Source organism: Prinia subflava, chromosome 18 (assembly GCF_021018805.1).
Source record: "Prinia subflava isolate CZ2003 ecotype Zambia chromosome 18, Cam_Psub_1.2, whole genome shotgun sequence".
Taxonomy (NCBI): domain Eukaryota; kingdom Metazoa; phylum Chordata; class Aves; order Passeriformes; family Cisticolidae; genus Prinia; species Prinia subflava.
This window is the reverse complement of record NC_086264.1, coordinates 1,923,487-1,944,524: the sequence shown is the minus strand read 5'-3', so window position 1 is coordinate 1,944,524 and position 21,038 is coordinate 1,923,487. Positions and strand designations below refer to the sequence as shown.

Below are 21,038 nucleotides of genomic sequence, written 5' to 3'. Positions count from 1 at the left end.
TTGCAACTGCCAGAAGAGCCCAAAATAGATGAAAGAAACCTCTGCAGAAGTCGTGCTCAGCACACCACAAACTCAGATCAGTCCCTCGCTCTTGCTGCCCTCTGGGTTTATGTTTATGGCCTTTGCGAGCGAGTGGTGCCTCAGCCGGTGTCTCTGTGGCTCTGTGAAACACTGTAACACTCCCCTCACCTCCTTGTGAAAAACGGGAGGCTCACAGGTCCCCTTGGCATCCCAGGAGAGTGATGCAAAAGGACCTTATTTCTTTTTCAGCACCCTAAGGGACAGAGTACACTGGTGACAGGGCCAGCCCATCCCTCTGTCACCACTGCTACTCGAGATTTCTGTGCTTCCATTGCTGACGCAAAGCTATGGAGAGCTGAGGCAGAGGTAGCGCAGTGGGTGCAAAACCCATTCTGGTGCCTTTCTGGGGTTCAGTCCAATTCCTGCTGCCAGCCCCTGGCATGCAGCATTTTTTTTCCGTAGGGTTGAGCACAAGGTGACCAAGGACAGGTCGGCTACCAAATCCTCACAGCTCTCGAGAGGCGCCTGTGTGGTCTGTGGGCAGAGCGAGGGCCGAGCTGCTCGGCCGAGAGTGGTGGGGAGAGGAGTTTGGCGGGGGGAGAGGGAGTGGGATCAGGAGCAGGAATGCTGCTGCCACTGCCCACCTCCTGAACTGTCCTCCAAGGGTCAAACTGTTCAACTTCAGCCCCTTTGCAGACTCAATCCTACTTTAGGGGAACAAAAGGCCAAAGTAGGCAACGATCAAGAAATGGGAGCACAATGATTTAAGCTTATCACACAGCCCAGAAATAAAGGACGCTGAGCTCGTGTGGGGGAGAGGGGGAGACCTTCAGAAGGGCTTTGTTTGCTGTAAGAAGATTGAACTCTGAGGTGACCCGATAGCCCTAAAAGTTTAGGGTCTGTGTTGCTGAGAGACCTTTGGGCACAGCCCATCCACACGTCGTCGACCTCACAAGTTGAGAACCGGCGTTAATGGCCAGCCTGCCTCAGGTGAACGGGGGCAAGACATCCCGGGAAATGTGGGGACAAAGCTGTGGGGACAGGGTGGCCTGACCGCTCCCAGCTCTGCCTCCCTCATACCCCGCAGCCTGCAGTGTCCTAAGGGCTCAGGGTCCTAGAGTGCCCTGAATCCTACGGTGCCCAGCCCTGGACAGCACCTACAAACCCTGAGCGTGGAGTTGTTCTGCTCTTAAATGGGGTGTGAGACTGTCCACATGGCAGAGTACTGGGGCGCTCTGCAGAGGAAAGAAATCAAAAGTGCTGTGGTGTGCATCCCCCGTGCCCTGATCCAGGTCCTTCCCGAACGCCCCGTGCACGCTGCAGCAAGAAATGCCACAGGGAGGGATGAGGACCAGAGCCCCAACTCCCAAGCTGTATTAGCATATTTGGGGTTTGTTCTGGGATCAAGGCGAGGAGGGGTCCCCCCATAAGCGCTGTCCCGGCATCCTTCCCTGGCTCCCCCCAGGCTGGCCCTCATCGGGGGCTGATTGTTCCCGGCAGATTTGCATGGCAGGTGCAGGCCTGCGGAGCGATTTTGCAGTCCTGGCCCCCCCTCCCCCGCCAAGAGGGTTTGCCTCCCCCCCCCTTGTGAAAAAAGGCTGCCGGTGCCTTCCTTTCCCATGAAGAAGAGAAGAAGCTTGAGGATCGCGTGAACACGCTTCAGTTTTCTTATTCTTTTCTATAGATGTGGGGAAAAGAACAGCCGATTGTGTGAAAAACCCAGTGCCTGCAAAAAGGGACATTGGCCATCCAGGCGAAGGTGCGCGAGGGAGAGCACTAATCGCTGAACCAGGAGACAAATACGATTACCAGCTCCGAGCCTTGAGTCAGAAAGTCTCATAGACTTTAAGATGTTAATCCCCAACATAATCCTTCCTTTGGCGTGTAGGAATAGTGCAGCCACAAGAGTTGTTTTGTTATTTATATTGGCGTTTAATAAAACTCAGCCAGTGGTGAATGGGCTGCCCACTCTCCAATGGTAATTAATTCCCTATTTCAGTGACCCAATTGTGCTGGGATAGAGCAGTGGGACAGTCCCACTGCCCCAACCCGCCTTTGTGCAGCTACACGGCTCTCGTGCTTCAACAGCTATGGAAACTCATTCTTTTGATGTCATTCAATGAGTTTTCCTTGGGCATCTTCTAAACTTCAAGGACCCTTTTCTTTCTCGAACGCCTGAAAAGCAGGACTAGCTTGACCACCTCTGTAGAATTTAATGGTTTGGTGAAAGGGCCTTTGGCGGGGGGGGATGTGTAAGGAAAGAGAGAAAGAAAATTTGGCAGGCTGGCTATCAAACAGGGGGATATCCAAACTTGGGTGTGCTGAGCTCACTCCGTTCCTAATTTATACAGGTCTAAAAAGCAACTTTTCCTTACTCAAAATACTCAGGGGCTTCCCTTAGTCAAGGCATTTCTAGAAGGAATATGTCAGTGAGCAATACCTCTGTTTTATTGAGCTGAGTAAAGACACAAGTGGTGTTTCAAGAGAGAATTTCCATCCATAAAAGGGAAAAACACCTGCATATCTTTGCCCAAAGGGGAAGAATACCAGATACCTGGATTCCGTTATTGGTATAAAGTGTGTCTGCAGGTTTATACTTTTTGACTTGTGGTGAGGTGGCTGAAAGCGAACACGTGAAGAACATGGACTTATCCTGCAGAGCCGCCCCGGTCCAGGCAGCCTCTTCTATGTCTTTATACACACTTCCAAAAAAAAAAAAAACCACCACCACCCCTTCGCAAGTCACAAACAATTCAGGATTCAACTAAGAAAACACAGAGTGAACCATATGGCCGGGGTGGCTCGAGTTGGCTGCATTTTCCCTCAGACAAAGAAGGGATTGAGAGTTGAAGGAAAGGAGAAAAAAACCCCAACTTTCCGGCTGATGAAGCTGTTGTCTGGAGGCAATGATCCCAAATCTCAAGGCTTTATTCCAGGCTCCGACTGAGACGTGATATGTCATATGATTAGCATCTTTCATATTTACAAGAGTAGTGCGGGCTGCCAGTCTTTAGAGAAAGGCGAGAGAAAGAAGGGGCATATGCTGAAATGGATTTAGCATTTGAAAGAGAGAAAAGAGAGCGGATAAATACACTTAAACGAGGATTTAGTTTTACTCCCGTTGAGTTCTAATGGCTTGTTGATTGAGATTTTAGGGAGCTGGGACAGAGGTGTCAGCAGTAATTTAAAGGCGCTATTCAGCCCTCCCCCGGCGGAAGGAGCCGCCGCTGCCCCTCAGGGCGGAGCGGTGCTGCGGCCCCAGTGGCGGGCTGGCGGGAGGGGCGCATCACCGCCGTGGCGGCTCCCTCCGCCGCACGCGCGGCGCCATCTGGCGGCGGCGGAACCCGCGGGAGACTCGGGCAGCCGGGATCGGGAAAGGCGGGAAGCACACGGGGAATCCCGGCACGGGATCGGGAAAGGCGGGAAGCACACGGGGAATCCCGGCGTGTCGGGCACGGGATCGGGAAAGGCGGGAAGCACACGGGGAACCCCGGCACGGGATCGGGAAAGGCGGGAAGCAGACAGGGGAATCCCGGCGTGTCGGGCACGGGATCGGGAAAAGCGGGAAGCACACGGGGAATCCCAGCGTGTCAGGCACAGGATCGGAAAAGGCGGGAAGCACACGGGGAATCCCGGCACGGGAGCGGGAAAGGCGGGAAGCACACAGGGAATCCCGGCACGGGAGCGGGAAAGGCGGGAAGCACACGGGGAATGCCGGCGTGTCGGGCACGGGATCGGGAAAGGCGGGAAGCACACAGGGAATCCTGGTGTGTCGGGCACCTGCCACAAGGGGTGACGCTGCTCACAAGCGCCGTCCAGCCTGGCCTTGAACACTGACAGGGATGGGGCAGCCACAGCTCCTGCGGGCAGCCTGTGCCAGTGCCCCACCACCCTGCCATGGAAGAATTTATCCCTATTATCCCAGCTGAACCCATCCTCTGGCACTGGAAGACGTTCCTCCTTGTCCCGTCACTCCACGCCCTTGTGACAAGTCTCTCTCCAGAGCTCTGTTGGAGCCCTCGTAGGCCCTGGATGGTACTTAAGATTTTCCCAAGAGCTGCGGAAGGAGCCTTTTAATTGTTACAGCCAATTCCTTCCTGGGTGTCACCTACCTGTAAATATGAAGTGGCAGAATTTCTCTAAACTACCACGGTGTTTAATCTGAAGAACGAAATACCACTAATATCATTAATAACACCGTAAGCATAAAAGGATTTCACTTCTCAAGCAGATAAAGTCACTCTATTTATGGTTATAAACCAAATAAAGTTATAAACCACTTTAATAATTTTCAGTCATATGACCACAAAGTCAAACAGAAGTATCAGTGCAATGAGATCCAAACAAAAATACCCCACATTAAATAAATACTAGATTAAAAATTGTCAGAGCTATTGCTATAGACATGCAGTTAATATTTTGTTCATAAAATCAATACATATTTTATTTCTCCTTTTTCTTACTCTGTTTTTCTTCCTCCCAGTTCTCCAAGTAAGACTTGAGAATGTCATTTAGCCGTTGCTCACACTGGCTTGCGTGTTGTAAGCCATTTTCCCATCCTGAAATCAGCAATAAACAGGATAATTACATCTCTCTCTACAGCATCTGTCATGGAATCAGCCCCGGCAATGCCAACATCTATTTCCCCAAGAGTATTGACTGCCTGTGATATTTCTGCTTGGAAAACAGCTCTTGGGAGTTCAGTCACTAACAAGATGCTTTTTTTTATGTCAGCCAAGCAGGTAAAGTTTCATTACTGGATAAAAAAAATGAACCCTTTGAGTATAAAAAGAGTTTGCAGGTAAAACCACAAATGTGCAACTTGCACATTCTTGCATTTTCTTGCAATATATTAGATTTTCCATGTAATATTAAAAATTGGAGTGTATATGAATATGTAATGAATCTAGTGTTTGCTCTGGTGCACATACCATATATTTTAGATGTTATTATAGAGTATATAAACATTACAAGGTGTATTATACATAGTCTAATTAAAGAAAGTGAGGCACACGGTTTCAAAAACCCCAGCAAAGAAACTCTTACCTTTGCAGTGGTGAATTACTCTTCCCCACAGCCTGTTCCTGCTCAGACAGGGCAGACTTCCCACAATCAGCAGATGCCTCTTTGCCCTCGTTAGTGCCACGTTCATCCTCTTCTCTGAGTCTATGAAGCCAAGCTGCCTCGTCCTGACACACGACAGGATGATGATTTCCCTCTCAGCGCCTTGGAACGCATCCACCGTGGACACCTGGACAGGCTTGACTTCAAAAGCCTCGGAGTGAACCCCACTGAGCAAATTCTGGATCTGTGGGCAAAGAGACAGGGAAGGGGGATGAGTTTGGCTACTCAGGGTACGAGTACATTTAAGAAAACTGCTCTATTGGTTTTTGTTATTGATTTATGATACAAACCTTGTACATTTGTGATTTATAAAGAGTAATCACACCAATAGCAGCTCCTTCTATTCCACTTGCAATCAGAGACTGGATGAGCTTGACTGTAAAATGAGCTTCTGCCATGTTATAAAAGCTGTTGTCTCTTTCAATCTGGGAAGAGTGAAAAAGATTCCCAAATTAGTTCTCACCAACAATGTAAAAAGAAATGGAATGGAGGAAAATCCACAATATTGACTTTTTATACAAGAAGTATACATAAGAAGTGTTGAGGAACTTACTTGCTCCATGCCATGAATGCTATAAAAGCAGAGTGTTGGAAGCCATTCCAATAGAGGAGTCCTGTCCTGCTCAGAAATCCCATCAATGAGGTTCCCGTCGTAGAACAGCTCGTTAGCAATGGCACTGAGGGCAGGGTGACAGCGGTATTGTGTCCGAAGAAGAATTGGGTTATGTCCCTAAAGAATGACAGGGAAATTAGGACTGGGAAGAGTTCACGTGGATGAAGCTTGGAGCAACCTGGTCTAGTGGAAGGTGTCCACTGGGGGGGGTTGGATTAGGGATCTTTGAGGACCCTTCCAACCCAAACCATTCTGTGATTTTATGATATTTTGCAATGGTGAAACGCTGATCCTCTGCCACCTGAACCAGAATTCCCCATGTGACTTTGGGAGACTGACAATTCCACTCTCCATCTTTTCCAAAACTGTGTTTAGCAGCACCTACCATTAGGCAGAGCCGGTCAAAGAGAGTCTGCTCCAATCCCTGCTCATGAACACTCTCAGACCCTTGAATAGTTGGTGGCAGTTGCTTGGGGTCTCCAACAAGGACAAGCTTTTCACACTGAAACCTAAATAAGAATGTGAAAAAACAAGAGAAGAAAGTGTTCTAAAAAGGATGTTAAAGTGTTCAGAACCAAAGCATGCGCTGTGTTTCTGTATCACACTGCTTCCCATCAGCCTCCCTTCTCCACCCCAGTTTAATAACACCTAAGGACAGGCCTCTGTTTAAAATCACTCTTCTTGCTCTCTAAGGCGACACCTCAGGGTTCGTGTGCTCAGAAAGGTGTGGAGTTTGGCACTGCCTGGAGCTTGTGTCCCCCACAGAAAGGCTGTACCTGGCGATGGGGAGGAGAGAAGCAGGCTCAGTCATCTGACTGCACTCGTCCAGCATCACCACGGGAAACCTGAGCGCGTTCAGACAAGGGAAAGGACAGGCAGCACACGTCACTCCAACCACCTTCACCTTTAGGGGCCAGGAGAAAATGGGCAGGCAAAAAGTTAAAATCATTTCATAGTTAATCCCTGTGCAGCACATAACTATAGCAGGAGAATACCTCTACTTTTATTTTTAGAAACAGGACAATAAGCTATACCAAATTAGGTGGAATCAAACCTAACATTCATTTTATATTTCAAAACCAGGAGCTTGGCATGTGTGAGAGGGGATTCCCAGTTTCCATTTGCTGGGCCCTGTGGATAAGACACAGCAAATCCCTGCTTTCCCATCCCATCTCTTTGACTGTACCTGTTGCAGAATAGTTTTATTGGTTCCCAGTTTATGCTGCTCAATGCTCTTCCTGACATATATTTTTTCAGCTGGAGTCAAATCTTCTTTCATGAGAGCCAGCAGCTCTTTCAGCTGCTCGTTTTCATTTCCTGAGCCTGCATGTAAACTTCAAAGAAGATTTTGTAACATACATTACAGTAACTGAAAATAGTAGTACTTGGAAAAATAACCATCTTTTATATATAACAGCAATTTACAACAATGTATTAGCCTACCCCAAATTACTTCAGATACCTCAAAGAGGTTTCTTACCTATGGGGAAGAATTGCTTTCGTGATCTTCCTTATACTTCCCACTCTTACAAAGTCCTCAAATCCAAGATCGAGCAGACTTTAAAGAAAAAGAGATGATAAACATTACAGAAATGGAAAAAAGAAATATTGAAAGCTTTAAAAGTGGTTTCTAAAGACACATCAGAACACTGAGGAACACAGACTTTGGTGATTAATGAGATGAAGCACCTCAGTAATTCAAGAAAACCAAAATAAATTACCTCATCATGATTTCCTTCAAAAATCGCTTAATGCCTTGATGATTCCCCTCTCAGAGTCTTCCATATGTGCCTTTCCTTCCCTTTCCTTCCCAACCATGGGTTTATTTCACACTAACTTCATGCTGAATTTTCACAAATCTGATTCTCTCTGCTCCTCCTTCCCCTACTGCTACATCCCAAAGACTCCTGAGCAATATTACTTTGTCATCATGGATTTTAATAGTAAATTTGATGAGAGTAGAGCCTAAAGTAGTCTTCTGTAAATGTTTTATGTAGCTTTCACTCTTTTAACTGTGCAAAAGAGGTAAAATTAAAGCCCGTGTGTGGCACTTTTTAGGGAAAGAAATCAATCTTTTTGATGTGTTTTACAGGAAATACCAACACCACTATCACTACAATAAGGACATTATTGGTTTTGGAAGAGGAGTCCATAAAAGCCTCAGTAACCCACCCCAGCAGTATCCTGTCCACAGCAACGTTGGTGGAAGAAGCAATGAGAAGTTTCCATGGAGTTGCCCTTGGACCCTCCGTGGCTTCACTGCTTTCAAAGAGCTGCACGAGGAACAAGATCACCACAGACAGCAAGTAGCTCTTGCCAGCTCCAAAAACACCTGGAATTTTGGCAAAAAAGCCCAAGTTACAAGTGAGAATTTCCTATAAAGTTTGAATCAATTGCTTTAACTTCAGTTATGCTGTGATTCCTCTAAAAACACTGCATGGGCTTGCTTCAGCAGCTCCCAGTATCCAGGGGCAACCTTACAAAAACAGAGCTAATGCACGATAAAAAGTGGTTCTAATATGAAAAGAAAGAAGCAGAAGACACTAAATAACTGATTATGTGCATAGATATTTCTAGGCAGAACCTCCTATGCTTCAGTGAAATCCTGCAAAAGGCAGAATGAAAATTTAAGGGAATTTAAGGGAAAATAAAAGCTCTGTGCTGACAGACTGGATGTAACCGGTCATCATCAGAGGGGCTGATTCTGGCATTTCATACTAATGGTATCTCAAATTAACCAACGTTTTTGCAAAGACACAACAGCAGCAAATGTCACAGTTCTTGGCTGTGTACCACGAATGATTGTGATGGGGAAGCTGAGATGTTCCTCCCCCGCTGTGGGGTTCTCACAGGTCATCATCTGAGCCACGTGAATCAGTGATGCTGCCTGGTCTGGGTTCAGGGAGAACCTCTGGATCATCTCTTCAGCCACTCCCATTGCCACTTCACAGCTCACAGGGCCAGACGTCCTGGAGCACTTCAGGCTCATGGCAGGTGGAGTAAATTTCCTTTTGTTGACTCTTTTCCTACCATCTTCAGAATTAAAATTCCTAAGAAAACAAAGACAGCCAAAAGCTGTGATATAATTTGTATCTCCTGGTTCCGATATTCCTGCACTGGCCTGCTGCTGGTTTATGACCTGCTCTCAGTATCACAGTGACTCACATTTTCAGGAGATAAGGGATTATTGGTAATGTGGATGGATTGAAGTGCTCCTCCATGTTCCTTAAGGATGCCAGCTCACCACTGGCATTACAAACCAGCAAGGCGTGAACACACACTGGAAAGGCCATGGAAAAACAACATGAGAAGGAAATTAAATGAGCAGAAATTTCAAATCAGCTAAATAAATGAATTATAAATTATAAAATGCCAAAAGAGTAATTAAACTGATTTTATCTTCTTCATTTAAAAAACAAAACAACCTCAAAGCTTTAACTCAGTCCAACAGCAAAACCAAGAAACTTTTGCAGAATCACAGACTTAATACATGGTTTTTTATATAAATATAAATTTTTAAGTGAGTTGTTTGAGGTTTCTATAATTTGTTTTTCAAGGACAATAAAAACATATTTCTTTTATTTACACTCTGACAGTCAACTTGCCTTGTATATCATAATATATAATTTACTACTTTCTTTATATTATTCTCATTTCTTCCCCACCCACTTGGAAATTGCCAGCTACTTTGCAGGTTTAATTGCATTAATTACTGTATTCAAATTATATGTTCAAACATACAAGAAAAAAAAAAACCACTGTGAATTAAATCATGTACAAGATTTGAGAAATTCTGAACTCATCCTTCATTGCTGGCTGGATTTTTCCTTAGTTGCTTCCCAGAGTTCGGAATGATTTGCAGTGGAACTCACTGTTTGATCTCCAGTTGGAGGGACTGTAGCCCTTCAGTGGTAACAATTCTATTTCATTGTTGGAGGACGGGCCAAAGAAAGCACTGCTTGCAATGAAAGTATCGATGGGATCAAAGTTCAGAGTCTTTGAGACAACCCAGATGTCATCTGCCCAAAAAAATAGAGTCCTCATAAGCTTCTCCTTCTGCCACGTTTTAAATCTCATGTTTGGCATATGCTCACCTTTGCTGTAGAGAGAAGAATGCTCCTTTCTGCTTAGTTTCAGGTATAATTTGGGTTTGGAGTCACCATCAAAGCTGGCAGGTGTATTCATAAATTTCTTGAACTTACTGTATCGCTGTGTTGGAATTTCAAAGGCTTTCCTGGAAAATTGTAATTAGGAAAAAAAAAAAAAGTGTGTAAACAATTGGCACATTTTGGATTCGGCACCAAAAATAAGAAACCTCCACAGATTGGACCAAGTGGGTGTACATCATCTTACATTAACAAGTTTTAAATACATTTGTCCTGGCTGCAAAATTCCCTCATATTCAGCCACAATTAAATTGTTTGCTCTACAGTTAAACAGCACAGAATAACCTTTCAGATGATTTCTGGCATTAAAATTAGAATCTTGAAGAGAATTAATCAAGTTCTCCTACTGTAGATTAAATGAACAATTCAAATGCAACAGTTGTAACATTAAGCAATTGATCAAGTTGCTGGTCAGCAGTTTTGATTCTTGCTAAAAAGAAATATCATTGCTATAAATATTTTTCCTTTGCTAATTTAGCTCTTGCATTTCTTTACAGAAAGAAATCTTTACTCTTTAAATACAGAGAAAACGTGTTAAGCCCTGCTGAAATCCTGAGCTGCTGGAATACTTATAAACCTTGAATTCACCCAGCACTTGAGAGAAGCACACAGCATTTCAGGATACCTCACCAAAAGCTGGCACTCCTCATAGACAGCAATCTTTTGACTCCTGAGGTATGTCCCAATACTTTTTGTATCATGGAGCACTGCGCTCGGTCTGGATTTTGTCTGTGTGGGGTTCACATCTTCCATCCACTTGAAAAAGGAACACTGCTCAGCTTTTGGGGCATCACAGGCGTAGAACAAACGACCCTGGAAGGGAAGAGAGGGGATAAAAAGATCCATGAGCACTAAAACAAGCAAGAAAAAAGAGAAAGCAATGGATACTTTCACCCCCAAGCGTGAAAACACAAGGAATAAACAGCACCTTGTTTTGACCTTCTTTTTTAACCATCACCAGCTTAGCAGGGTGCATGTGGTTGCAGAGTGGAGCACAGCTTCCTTGGCTTTGCCCATCTTTCACTGCAGTGTAAAATGATATATCCACTTTGGAGAGGGCATTGTGCAGTCTCTGTGCCAACTCAAACAGCATTATGTTCAATTGCTCTTGGTAGGGAAAGGAGAACAAGAGAATCATCAGCACAGCCTGAAAATGCTTACACAGGTACACAACATTCGAACAAATGTATTTTCATTGGAAGACTTCCATCCCAAATCAAAATGTTTAATCTGAGTCTTAAAAGAAACTATGTAGCCTGCAAAATCCACTTATTCCAGGGGAAAAAAAGGCTTAGGAATCTTAAGACTGGAAAACAGCCCTGAGGTTACATAGTTGAACAGAAATGTACTGTCTTTTTGATTTGTCTTTGCAATTTTGGGTATAGAGTGAATATATTTCAGTATATATATAAAAAATGAAATGCACCCTGTAGTTTTAATAGGCAGTGTTTAAAATGACAGTATTTCAGAGAGCAGAGACTTACCTGTCAAAGCAGCTTTAAAAACCTGTTTGTAGTGAGTGTGAGACTGAAACACAGCTGGGATGGAAATCTTCCTTTTAGGAAGATTGGCGTGTTTCACTTTATCCACAGGAGGAAAAGACAACTCAGAAATTGTTATGTCCTGAAAAGACCCAGGAAAATAAACCGTTAAAAACTGTAAGACCTTGAATAAGACAAACTTTGCAGATTTGTAAAAATACATTTCCCCAGAGCTTGGGCTGCCAAATAAGATGCACTATGAGGTTAAAATTTGCCCCTTGCCAAACAGCCTGCATTTATAATAACACAGATAACACTTCCAAAGGTTATAGAGTAAATTATGTCGTTCAAAATCATGGTTTTCAGCACTAGGCATGGATAAGGAGCACACACACACCATTTTTGCACAGAAATAAACTAATTATAAATGTCTTCATAAGCTTTTAAACTCTAGTATATATGGATTTTACACACACACACACATATATATAAATATATATGTATAAAAACACACACAATGTGTATATAAGTGTATATAAGTGTATATATATGAAATGTATTAGTTATTTCCTCACCTCTACTTCACCAAAATACTGTACTGGACAGTTTTAAAGAGCCAAAAAACTTTAAAAAAAAGAGAAAGAGTTAACATTTTCTTCAACTCTCAAAACCATTTGACAACTTTAAAAACCTGACTTGTGGCTGGTTTTGTGTTTTCCCCCAATTTACTCCATTTGTTTACTGCACACTAACAGCTAAATTTTTAGGTGCCTATTCAGTGCCATAACTTGACTTTTACACAACTAAAACTGAAGGAATTTATAATATTTTGAAGTCAAAGACTATGCCTTGAAGCAAAAATAGGTGTTCATTAAAATGAGGCTGATACCACAATTAAGAAAAACCCTTTGTGCACAACAATTTCTTACCAATTACAGGCATCAAAACAGCCCAGCAGCTTTTCTTTCACCTTTCTGCCATGAACATTCAGATTAAAAATCTAAGTTTGGCACTGTGTGTGCCAAGGAATTACCTTTACAAAGGATTAGTCATGGCAATTAAAAATATATATTTTTTGTGTCACTACGGCAGAAACATTTCATTTAATCATAGTGATAATATCTTGCAGGAAATCAGATAAATGCACTCCCTTTGGCCAGACAGAGGTGTTTGTGTCAGCGATAGCTGTGTTTGCTTGAACAGTTACACACCTGGTCGTCTCCAGTTCCACTGTGGTAGCTCAGGTGACTCAACACCTTTTGTGTGGCCGCAGCCAAAGGTGTCTGCCTTAAGTGCAGGGCCAGTCCCTTCCCCTCTGAGAGCAGAGGCGGGTGGGCGGTGTTTGCAGCCCCGGAGAGCTCCCCGGGCCAGCTCCCCACGGCTCTGCCCTCTCCTGTGACAGCCGGCGGCATTCCGAGCACGCTCTGAGCACAGATGTCACCATCCTCCTCCTCGTCAGCGCTGCTCTCAGGGATCAAATCACACTGAGCACTGCTTTGATACTTCAGCCACTTGCTTTGTCTGCGTTGGGAAGTCACATTAGGGAGCACTGGTGGCACAGATCCCCTTTGTTCATCTTCCATGCACTCCCCAAACACAGAGGTTTCATAATTCCTGTCCTCAGGGCCAGGAGCACTCCTAGGAAATGCCACAGACTTGCTGCACAGATTGTTTCCTGAAGAGCCCAAAGACTGCTGGACCTGCTCGCTCTCAGTGGGGTGAAACACGTCAGGAATCTCGTCGGTGGCAGGAAGGGTGACAAATGGAGTTCGTGTTTTCATCGTGGGCTTGCAGCGTGGGAGGCTGCATTCCTCTGCATCGCGGCGTTTCTCCCGGGCTGTGGGGCAAACACAGCTTACAAGAACTTGCAGCACCTCAGATGTACAACAAGGAAGGAATTCTAAGTTCTTCCTTTTACATCCTGTCTTCTAACTGGGAAGCTCTCTGGATTGTTCATGTGCAGCATTACACTAAACAATGGATTTTGCGTGATACTGTTTAATTGGTTTTAATTCTTTGAAATCTCCATATTCAGAACACATTATGCAGCCACTCTGCTCGTATAAAAGACCATTATTTAAACATGGTTGTGTTTTGGAAGTCATTAATCTGATGTCACTGACAGCTGCCAACTAGAAAACACTCAGCTTTACATTTGCTGCTTTTTCTAAAAGATAACCCACAAACCTATGAATTAATATTAAACAATGCAGATAAATAAGCTCTTAGTACCAAAAAGCATCCTTTTGACTAAATTAATTATCAATAGTGACAGTTACAGATAGGTGTCAAATGGGAGAGGGTCAGAGGACAGCTGAATATGGAAGAAAACTAAAAGCAGGTAAATAAAAACATAGGTATGTTTTTATTTATAAGGTATATAGGGATGTATTTAGAAGCTAAGCTTACAGCCTTTTTGCCCCCAAACTAGAAAATGATTTTTCTTTATAAAATTGAATCCCTCTACTAAAGTCTCTTTCAGGAGAATATAATTGGCAGAGTAACTATCTATGGTACCCCAATTCATTGTGCTTTAAGAATCCACAGAGATTTTTCAGCTAAAACACTTTGAGGTGCCAGTATAAAACTGTAAATTCTTACTGAAAAAAAGATCTGGGAGTCCTGGTTCACTTGGTAAGATCCCACGTGTTAGGGGCTCCTGGATGTCTCCATCAGTCTCCTCATTTCCCCAGGGTGGAGAAATTGTAGAGTCTGGATCAGCTGGGGAAGTCGGTTCTGATGAAATCTAAGGTGAAGAATTAACATGGCAGGTGAATGGCTGGAAAAAGCCCTGATTACAGCTCTTTTATCACTGTTCTCTCAGCATTCTGAACAATTGAAATGCCTCTCAGAATTGAGACAAAACAGCTTCAAAACTAAGGAAAAGGGAAAAAGGAACACACAGGAAATAAAGCCAAAAATATCTGCAAGAGACAGTCAACCCCCACCTTGCCAGGTTCCCAGGCAGTCCACTGTGCTTGTCTCAGCTCAGAGGGTGACACTGTCCATGGTGGCACTTCAGGACACACATCCAGTGCCAGTGCTAGGGAAAACACGTGAAGCACTGAAGTCATGCACAAATTTTGAGGCCAATCACTGCCCTTCTCCTTTTACTTTCACTTACAGGACTGATTTATTCCTGGCTCTTCAATAACCTCAGGCTTCATTTGAAAATTCCCTTCTCTGATAATGTCAGCATCATCCTTATGAAGGCTCCTGGAACCTGGAGACTTTATTAAAAAAAAAAAAAGCATAAGCAAAAACTTGATAGAAATTAAACTGTTTATCTTCTTTTTTTCAAAGTGCAACTGATCAAAGGAGCAGAAAAAAACAAGTCACACATTACAAAGTTCTATGACAAAGGTAAGTAAAAATAATTGATTTCAATATTATTGTAGCAGTTTAAAAATGAACTGTTTTCTATGCTAAATTGACAGGATACTTTCTTGCACTGAGGTTAGTAAGGATAATTGAGCAAAAAAATCTTTTACCTGTCTGAAGTCATAAAGGTCATAATTCCTTGAAAAGAGGGGTGAGAAAAATGTCTCAGCTGCAAAGTCCTTGTTCCCTGGGTGCTGCTGCCAGCCCAGCTGGGAGCACGGAGCTCTCAGCATGACCTCACTGGCTGCTGATCCTTTCACTTGGTGCCCTTGGAAGGCAACAGGCTGCACAGTGCATTGGAATGATCACTAACAGGAAGTGGAAACTGCTCTGCAACTATCTACAGTCAATACAGGTACTCTTTTCACATACAACAAAAATAATCTGTTGATACTGCAGAAGAGAAACAAAAAAATCTGTTGTTTTTTTTTTTCCCTTGTAATTTGAGTTTAAAACTCTCCCGGAAAACTTCTTGCAGTGAACTGTACTAAAAGTTACAAGAACTGGTTAAAATTTTATTAGGACTTAGTGTGATACTTCACAATTAGCAAACCATTTAACTGAAATTTAGGAAACACTGCTAATTATACTTCAGTTCCACAGAACAGGTACCTTTGGTTGCCAGTCAGATGTCCCAGGGTCTCTCTGGGCTGCTGCTATGGGTACAATATATGCCTCTGTCTTCTGTAATAAATTGTCCACACAGTTGGGCTGCACAGAAAAGTATCAAAACTTAATTAGTCTAACAATTTAACAACGATTTAAAGTGAAAATTTAGGCTAAGAAATGTCTTATATTTATACAAAGGAAGCCTTTTCAGTTATAGCCTTTTTATTTGGAAGCCAGGATCATCCATGACAGGATAAAAAACTGTTTGCTTTTCCAACAGAACAGGAGAAAGGGAAGGATTTCTAAAATCTTTCTTTAAGCTTTAAATGGATTGAAAAATAACAAAGGCTGTTAACAGCACTGGATAAAAATCAATGTGAATGCTCAAACACAAACAGTTTTCTCAGTGTATTTCAACCCAAATCTTAAAATTCCAAGGAAAGCCTTGTATTTAAAAGGATAGTGGGAAAAAAATAAGGTGGTAAAACATGGGGTAGGGAAGGAGAAGTACCAGACATATTAATGAGATATTAAACATTACTAAATACGAAAATTTTCATTAAGTTTCTGTCACACATGAGGCCTCCTGAATATTGTCAAGATGACATCCTCTATTTACTGCCAGCTTCTTAAATAATGCCCCTAAGCAATTTGTAGCTCAACCTCTATGGTTCCATAAACCGAGATTTTTATTCCAGGAGGCAGGTGGAAAAGGAATTTATCTTGTACAGATAAATATATGTAGTCAAAAATTGGTTACCATAAGGCCAGGAGAATCAAAGTATGAACAGGAAGATGCCTGTAAACTTTCTGAGTAAGGCATTTCTGTAAACTCTTTTATAGCTACAAGAGATGGAAAAGCACAGTGAGTTACAGTCAGTAGTCTGGGGTTTTTTACATGAAAACATCTGAATATTTACAGGTCTTGAAAATCTTACCCATGCTACAATTGCATAGTTAGGATTTAACTGAATGAGAGCAAACAGAGACAGACTTGGAGCTCACAGTGTTGCTTTAAACAGTAAAAACTGCACGAGGGAACCTGCATAACACAGCACTCCCAAAGTATTTCTAAATATGAGGACAAATGAGAGAAATCAAACAGGTACAGACATACAGAATCCAGTTTAAATACAAGCTGACCTAACCTTCATCCTTCTCAGGGGGTTCAAGTGTCTCCTCAGAAGTGTCTGTTTCCCAGAACATGCTGGCATTTTCCTCCATCTTTTGCAAGCTCTCTAATGCTGTGCTATGCTGAGTCAAAGCTCTCAGAAGAGCAATGTCATTCACCAAATCAGGGACTCCTGAGGAACTCTCAGCCACTGCTGTGCCTTTCAGGAAATGCACCCCTATTGTTTCTCCTTTGCAGGCTTCAGGACAAGCAGCTACACTCTGTGCATTTTCCAGCGCAGTTTCTCCTGCTGCTGGTTCCTCTGGAGATGAATAACCTGTTCCTAAAGGATCTGATCTTTGTGACAAAGCCAGCAGAGGGCTGCCTGGTTTAATGGCATCACTCTTAGTACCCCAGAAGGGCTCTGAGCCACCATCTGGGGATTCCATGCATGCAAGCTGTGTAACACCTTCCTTGGTCTTTTTGTCCATGGCAGAAATTATTCTGCTGGGAGAATTACGTGGAAGACTTCCAGCTGCCCCAAACACCCTGGTTTCAGGGTGACATTCCTTAACACTGGTGTCACCAGGCAGGAGATCAGAGTGCTGGACTTTTATCCAGGATGTGCCATCAGTGGTGAGTGCTGCACAGCTATCCAGATCCTCCTCTTTGTTTGTGGCTCCAAGGCTTGATTGACTCTCATTGATCTCTTTTATGTTGCATCCATCACCTGAAAGTTCCACTTCAGTTCTGGTCTGGTTTGCAGGATCTTCTGCAGTTCTCCTGGCATCATTGTCACAAAGCTGGGGTGGTGTACCCCCTTCTCCATCAAAATTTGAACATTTGACTTCATTTTTGCTGTTTGTCTCCACTTCACAGCAAGAATGAGGCTTCAAATGAGGCCTCAAGGCAGCACCTTGTGCTACATCTTCTCCCTGTAAGCAACCTGGGCTCCCTGAAGGCATGTCTCCCTCAGAGAATTCCTTCCCTTCCCTTTCACACACATCTCCACTGTCTGTGTCATTAAAATCAAAAGTCTCCATTAGGTTAAAGCTGACCTCCATCAGTTCCCCACCAGGACTACAGTCTGTGCCCTGCAAACTGAACTCCTCCTTCACAATCCCAGCTTCAGTCAGTGTCACATCCCCAGAGAGCTCTGGGTCACTCAGCACTCCGTCTGAATTTTGTCTTGGATGAAGCTCACTCTGCATCTTCACAGAGAAATTCTCCCTAAGACTGTCAGTCCCTGAATGCTCCCTGTATCCAAAAGGATTGGCAGTTGGACTTGCTGAACATGAAATGTCACCTGAGGATGGGACAAACTGACTGTCACTCATTCTACTTACAGTAGACTCAGGTAGGAAGTAACTATTTGTGTTGCAGTGATCTTGTAAATCTTGACTTAAATTATTTACCTTTTGGTCTTGTCTCTGTCCTGTGACTCCTTCACAAGGTTGTCCAGCTGAATTTGGAAGTGATTGAGAATTCCAGTCCATTTTATCACTTACAGTTTCCTGCATAAAAGGCAGGTGCTGAGTATCTGGAACGAGTCCTTTGGCAGGGCTGCCTGAAAAAGCAGCTAGGATTGGGCTTTTTTTGTCACAGAAATCTGCATTTTCTGCTGCCTGAAACCTGCCAGGACAACCTGTGACTCCAGATGTTTGCTCTCTGTGTCCTTGTGCTGGTTTAGACTTCAGAAGAGCGATTATCTGTGCTGTGCTCCTGATGTGGTGGGACACTGTCCCAGGACCAGCGTGCCCCGAAAGGAGAGGAGATTCTGGCCTCACAACAAACTGATTGGAGTTTTGCTTCTCTGCCTCCTCACAGCTGTCACTAAAGGGAGCAGAAAGCAGTGAGGACACAGACATTTGTTCTCTGCCGTTGTCCCAAAATCCCTCTTCCTGACAGCCTGCAGAGGGCTTTGTTTCTGCATCCTTCCTGCGAACCGTAGAAAATAACGGAGAGCTGATATAAAACTTGGATGGAAAACTCCCTTGGCACTCCTTAGATAAAGGCAACACTGTTGGTTTTTCTTCATCTTCCAGGGCTGGTATTTTCTTCTCAACTTGGCGTGGCCCTTGGAACCCCTAGGAGAGAAATTTTCAATTAATCCATGTTTTGTAATCAAATGTTGACAATGGGGCACAATCCATGAACTACATATTAATCAAATGGCCTGAAAACATATTCTGATCAAATCCACATGAGGATTCCACAGGTGCATAGAAACAACCTCAAGTCCTTGTAATTTATTATTACATTTACTATTTATGAAAATATGTGTCCCTTGTGTTTTATACTGCATGTAAACATGAGAGATAAAAATTTGGAACAAAAACCCACCGTAACCTTCCTTTTCAGGCCGACAGGGAGATGTCTTGGGGGTAGGAGACCAGGTTTGACACCGTTCCTATCCACTGCTGGGGTTTCTGCTTTCTTTGGCTGCTCTCCAGAGGGCTTTTCACTCACTTTGACTGCTTCAACTGTGATTAAATACCGCTCACTTTCGAAATCATCTCCAGGAGTCACCTGGAGGAGAGAGAGCAGCAGTGTGTAGATAATAATATTATATGAGAAACAATAATATATAGTTTTATTTTAAATAAATACTGTCTTTGAAGTACTTATATGTTAAAAAATCAGGTACTTACACCTACTATATCACAGATACCATATAATACTTTTATTTATACACATATTCTAAAAAGCGTTAGCACTTAGCTTCAATGATTATTTCATGTATCACTGTAATACACTGCTATTGCCACAAAGGAAGAAAATTTCCATGAAACCTTCTGGACAAACAGTAAGATCTATCATCAGGGTTAAGCTGTTTTCCCTTTCCATTATTTGCACTGTAGCAGAGTTTTATATCAATAACAAGAAAAATGACTGTTTTGGTACCAAATAAGTGTTTGAAATGCTGCCTGAAAGGCAAACTACAATCAGATATAACAATAACAACGCTGAAGAAAATATACCTGAGATTTTATAAAAATACTCTCCAGACATTGTCCTTTATCATCAAACAAGGTAGCCTGCAATATAAAAATAAGATTTTAAGTAACCAGTTATTTCACAAATCAACTAGACTGCCACTGACAGTAGCAGATGATTTTAAATCCAACAGTGTTAAATCTAAATTTTCACCTGATTTCTGCCAGTTCTAACCCTCAGAACTCCATCTTGCCATGTTTTTGATTTTTTCATCTTTTGGTGAGTGTATAACACCTGTTTAAAATATGTAAAATATTGAAAAAAGAAGAAGTAAGAAAACGTTCAATTATTTCAGCAGCTACAGTCTTTAAACTTATTCCTACTTGACTGCACAGTGTTAAAAATCACTCACAGTAAATTCTTGGGAGGCCATTGCTTTGGCAACAGTCATCCAACAGATTATTTCACAAATATCCACATCTTCCCACAGCCTGAGGGAAATGGTCAGGATGCACCAGAGCTGTGAAGAAAAAGTGTGGACAATAAATTATTTATTTTTTCCCCTCAAAAGAGAAGAATTAGAAGCAAGATAGTATCAAACCAGTGGGGTAGAGCTGCTGTGGGCATTTTAAAGAGAAACCTCAAAACCAATCTAACGGACTGCTGGTAAAAAAACAACAGAACTTTTTTTTAATAGGTGTTAAGATATTTTCCAGCTTTTAGATGAATTCATTCACTTAAATCAATGGCTGACAACTCTGAATATTCTTATTCAGAATAACTTTAATTAAAACTCTAAAAGTCTACTTGCAGGGGAAAAAACCCCACAAAAAACAACATAACACCAGAAACCACAACCTCACCAAAACCAGAGAAGCTGTTACCAGAAGGATTTTTCAGAGGTCTGGAGTTGGTCATGCATGTTTAGATCATGCAAAAAAATAACTGACTCTCCAAACCAGCTCCCCGTGAAGCCAAACCTCTTTGCATATTTGAAGTTCGGCCGCGAGATATTTTAAAATAAAATTCTATATACTCTTTGGATTGGCGAGAAACTGTTTATATGACGAAAAGGGGAAAGATTCACGATGTTTCTTATGGTTGCCACCTCCTTGGGGGCTTCATAGGGTGAAAATCTTTGGGCATGCCTTTTAGGACAGAGTTATTCCTGCAGTTATTAGAGCAGCTGGGTCAATGCGAACCCTCAGGGTGACTCCTGAGGGAGTGAATGCCACGGGCAGCGGGACGAGACCCGCCGCTGTCAAACCCGCTGCCCCCACACAGCCCCTTCCCAGCCCTCCATCCACCTGCGTTCCCTTAACTCCCAGGGGGATGCCCCGAGGGACCGCGACACCAGCCCCCGCCCCTCCCGGGGGTCGGGCGGACTCTCGGATCGTACCCAGCGGCTCCGGGGTGGGGGCCGGGGCCGGGATGGAGATCGCGGTTCCACCGCCGCCTTTCCGAACTTCCCGCCGCAGAGCCTCGCGTGACGTCACGACGCCGCGACGCCGCGCCAGGAGGAAGTCACGTGCGCCCAGCGCCGGGCGCGCCCCCGACGCCGCCGCGCACGCGCGGGCGCCGCCGCGGGGCTTTTT

The 21,038-nt window shown here is 43.5% G+C and overlaps 1 protein-coding gene across 1 annotated transcript; it reads right to left on the bottom strand.

Annotated features, from left to right (window-relative positions):
- Positions 1 to 4,269: 4,269 nt before the first annotated feature.
- Positions 4,270 to 21,020, bottom strand: ZGRF1 (zinc finger GRF-type containing 1). Its single transcript, XM_063415062.1, has 27 exons — positions 20,843 to 21,020; positions 19,856 to 19,963; positions 19,657 to 19,737; positions 19,488 to 19,544; positions 18,850 to 19,035; positions 17,922 to 18,593; positions 15,399 to 15,497; positions 14,530 to 14,635; positions 14,354 to 14,448; positions 14,007 to 14,151; positions 12,617 to 13,242; positions 11,409 to 11,547; positions 10,853 to 11,031; positions 10,550 to 10,737; positions 9,853 to 9,992; positions 9,631 to 9,777; positions 8,924 to 9,038; positions 8,552 to 8,808; positions 7,931 to 8,090; positions 7,239 to 7,316; positions 6,945 to 7,092; positions 6,535 to 6,662; positions 6,144 to 6,267; positions 5,699 to 5,875; positions 5,436 to 5,570; positions 5,068 to 5,329; positions 4,270 to 4,580 (listed from the first exon to the last, which is right to left on the bottom strand). Exons 2-27 carry the CDS (start codon positions 19,892 to 19,894, stop codon positions 4,465 to 4,467), a joined length of 4,599 nt encoding a protein of 1,532 aa, XP_063271132.1. The 5' UTR covers positions 19,895 to 19,963; positions 20,843 to 21,020; the 3' UTR covers positions 4,270 to 4,464.
- Positions 21,021 to 21,038: the final 18 nt, after the last annotated feature.

Bases quoted from the DNA above. Each gene is read 5' to 3' on its own strand.
- ZGRF1 (XM_063415062.1), bottom strand. From the start codon at position 19,894: ATGACTGTTGCCAAAGCAATGGCCTCCCAAGAATTTACT. The intron at 8,809-8,923 runs GTGAGTCACTGT...TTGTTTTCTTAG, and splicing joins ATCCCTTATCTCCTGAAAAT to GAATTTTAATTCTGAAGATG. The intron at 7,317-7,930 runs GTGGGTTACTGA...TTTTCTTTAAAG, and splicing joins GTGGACAGGATACTGCTGGG to TCTGCTCGATCTTGGATTTG.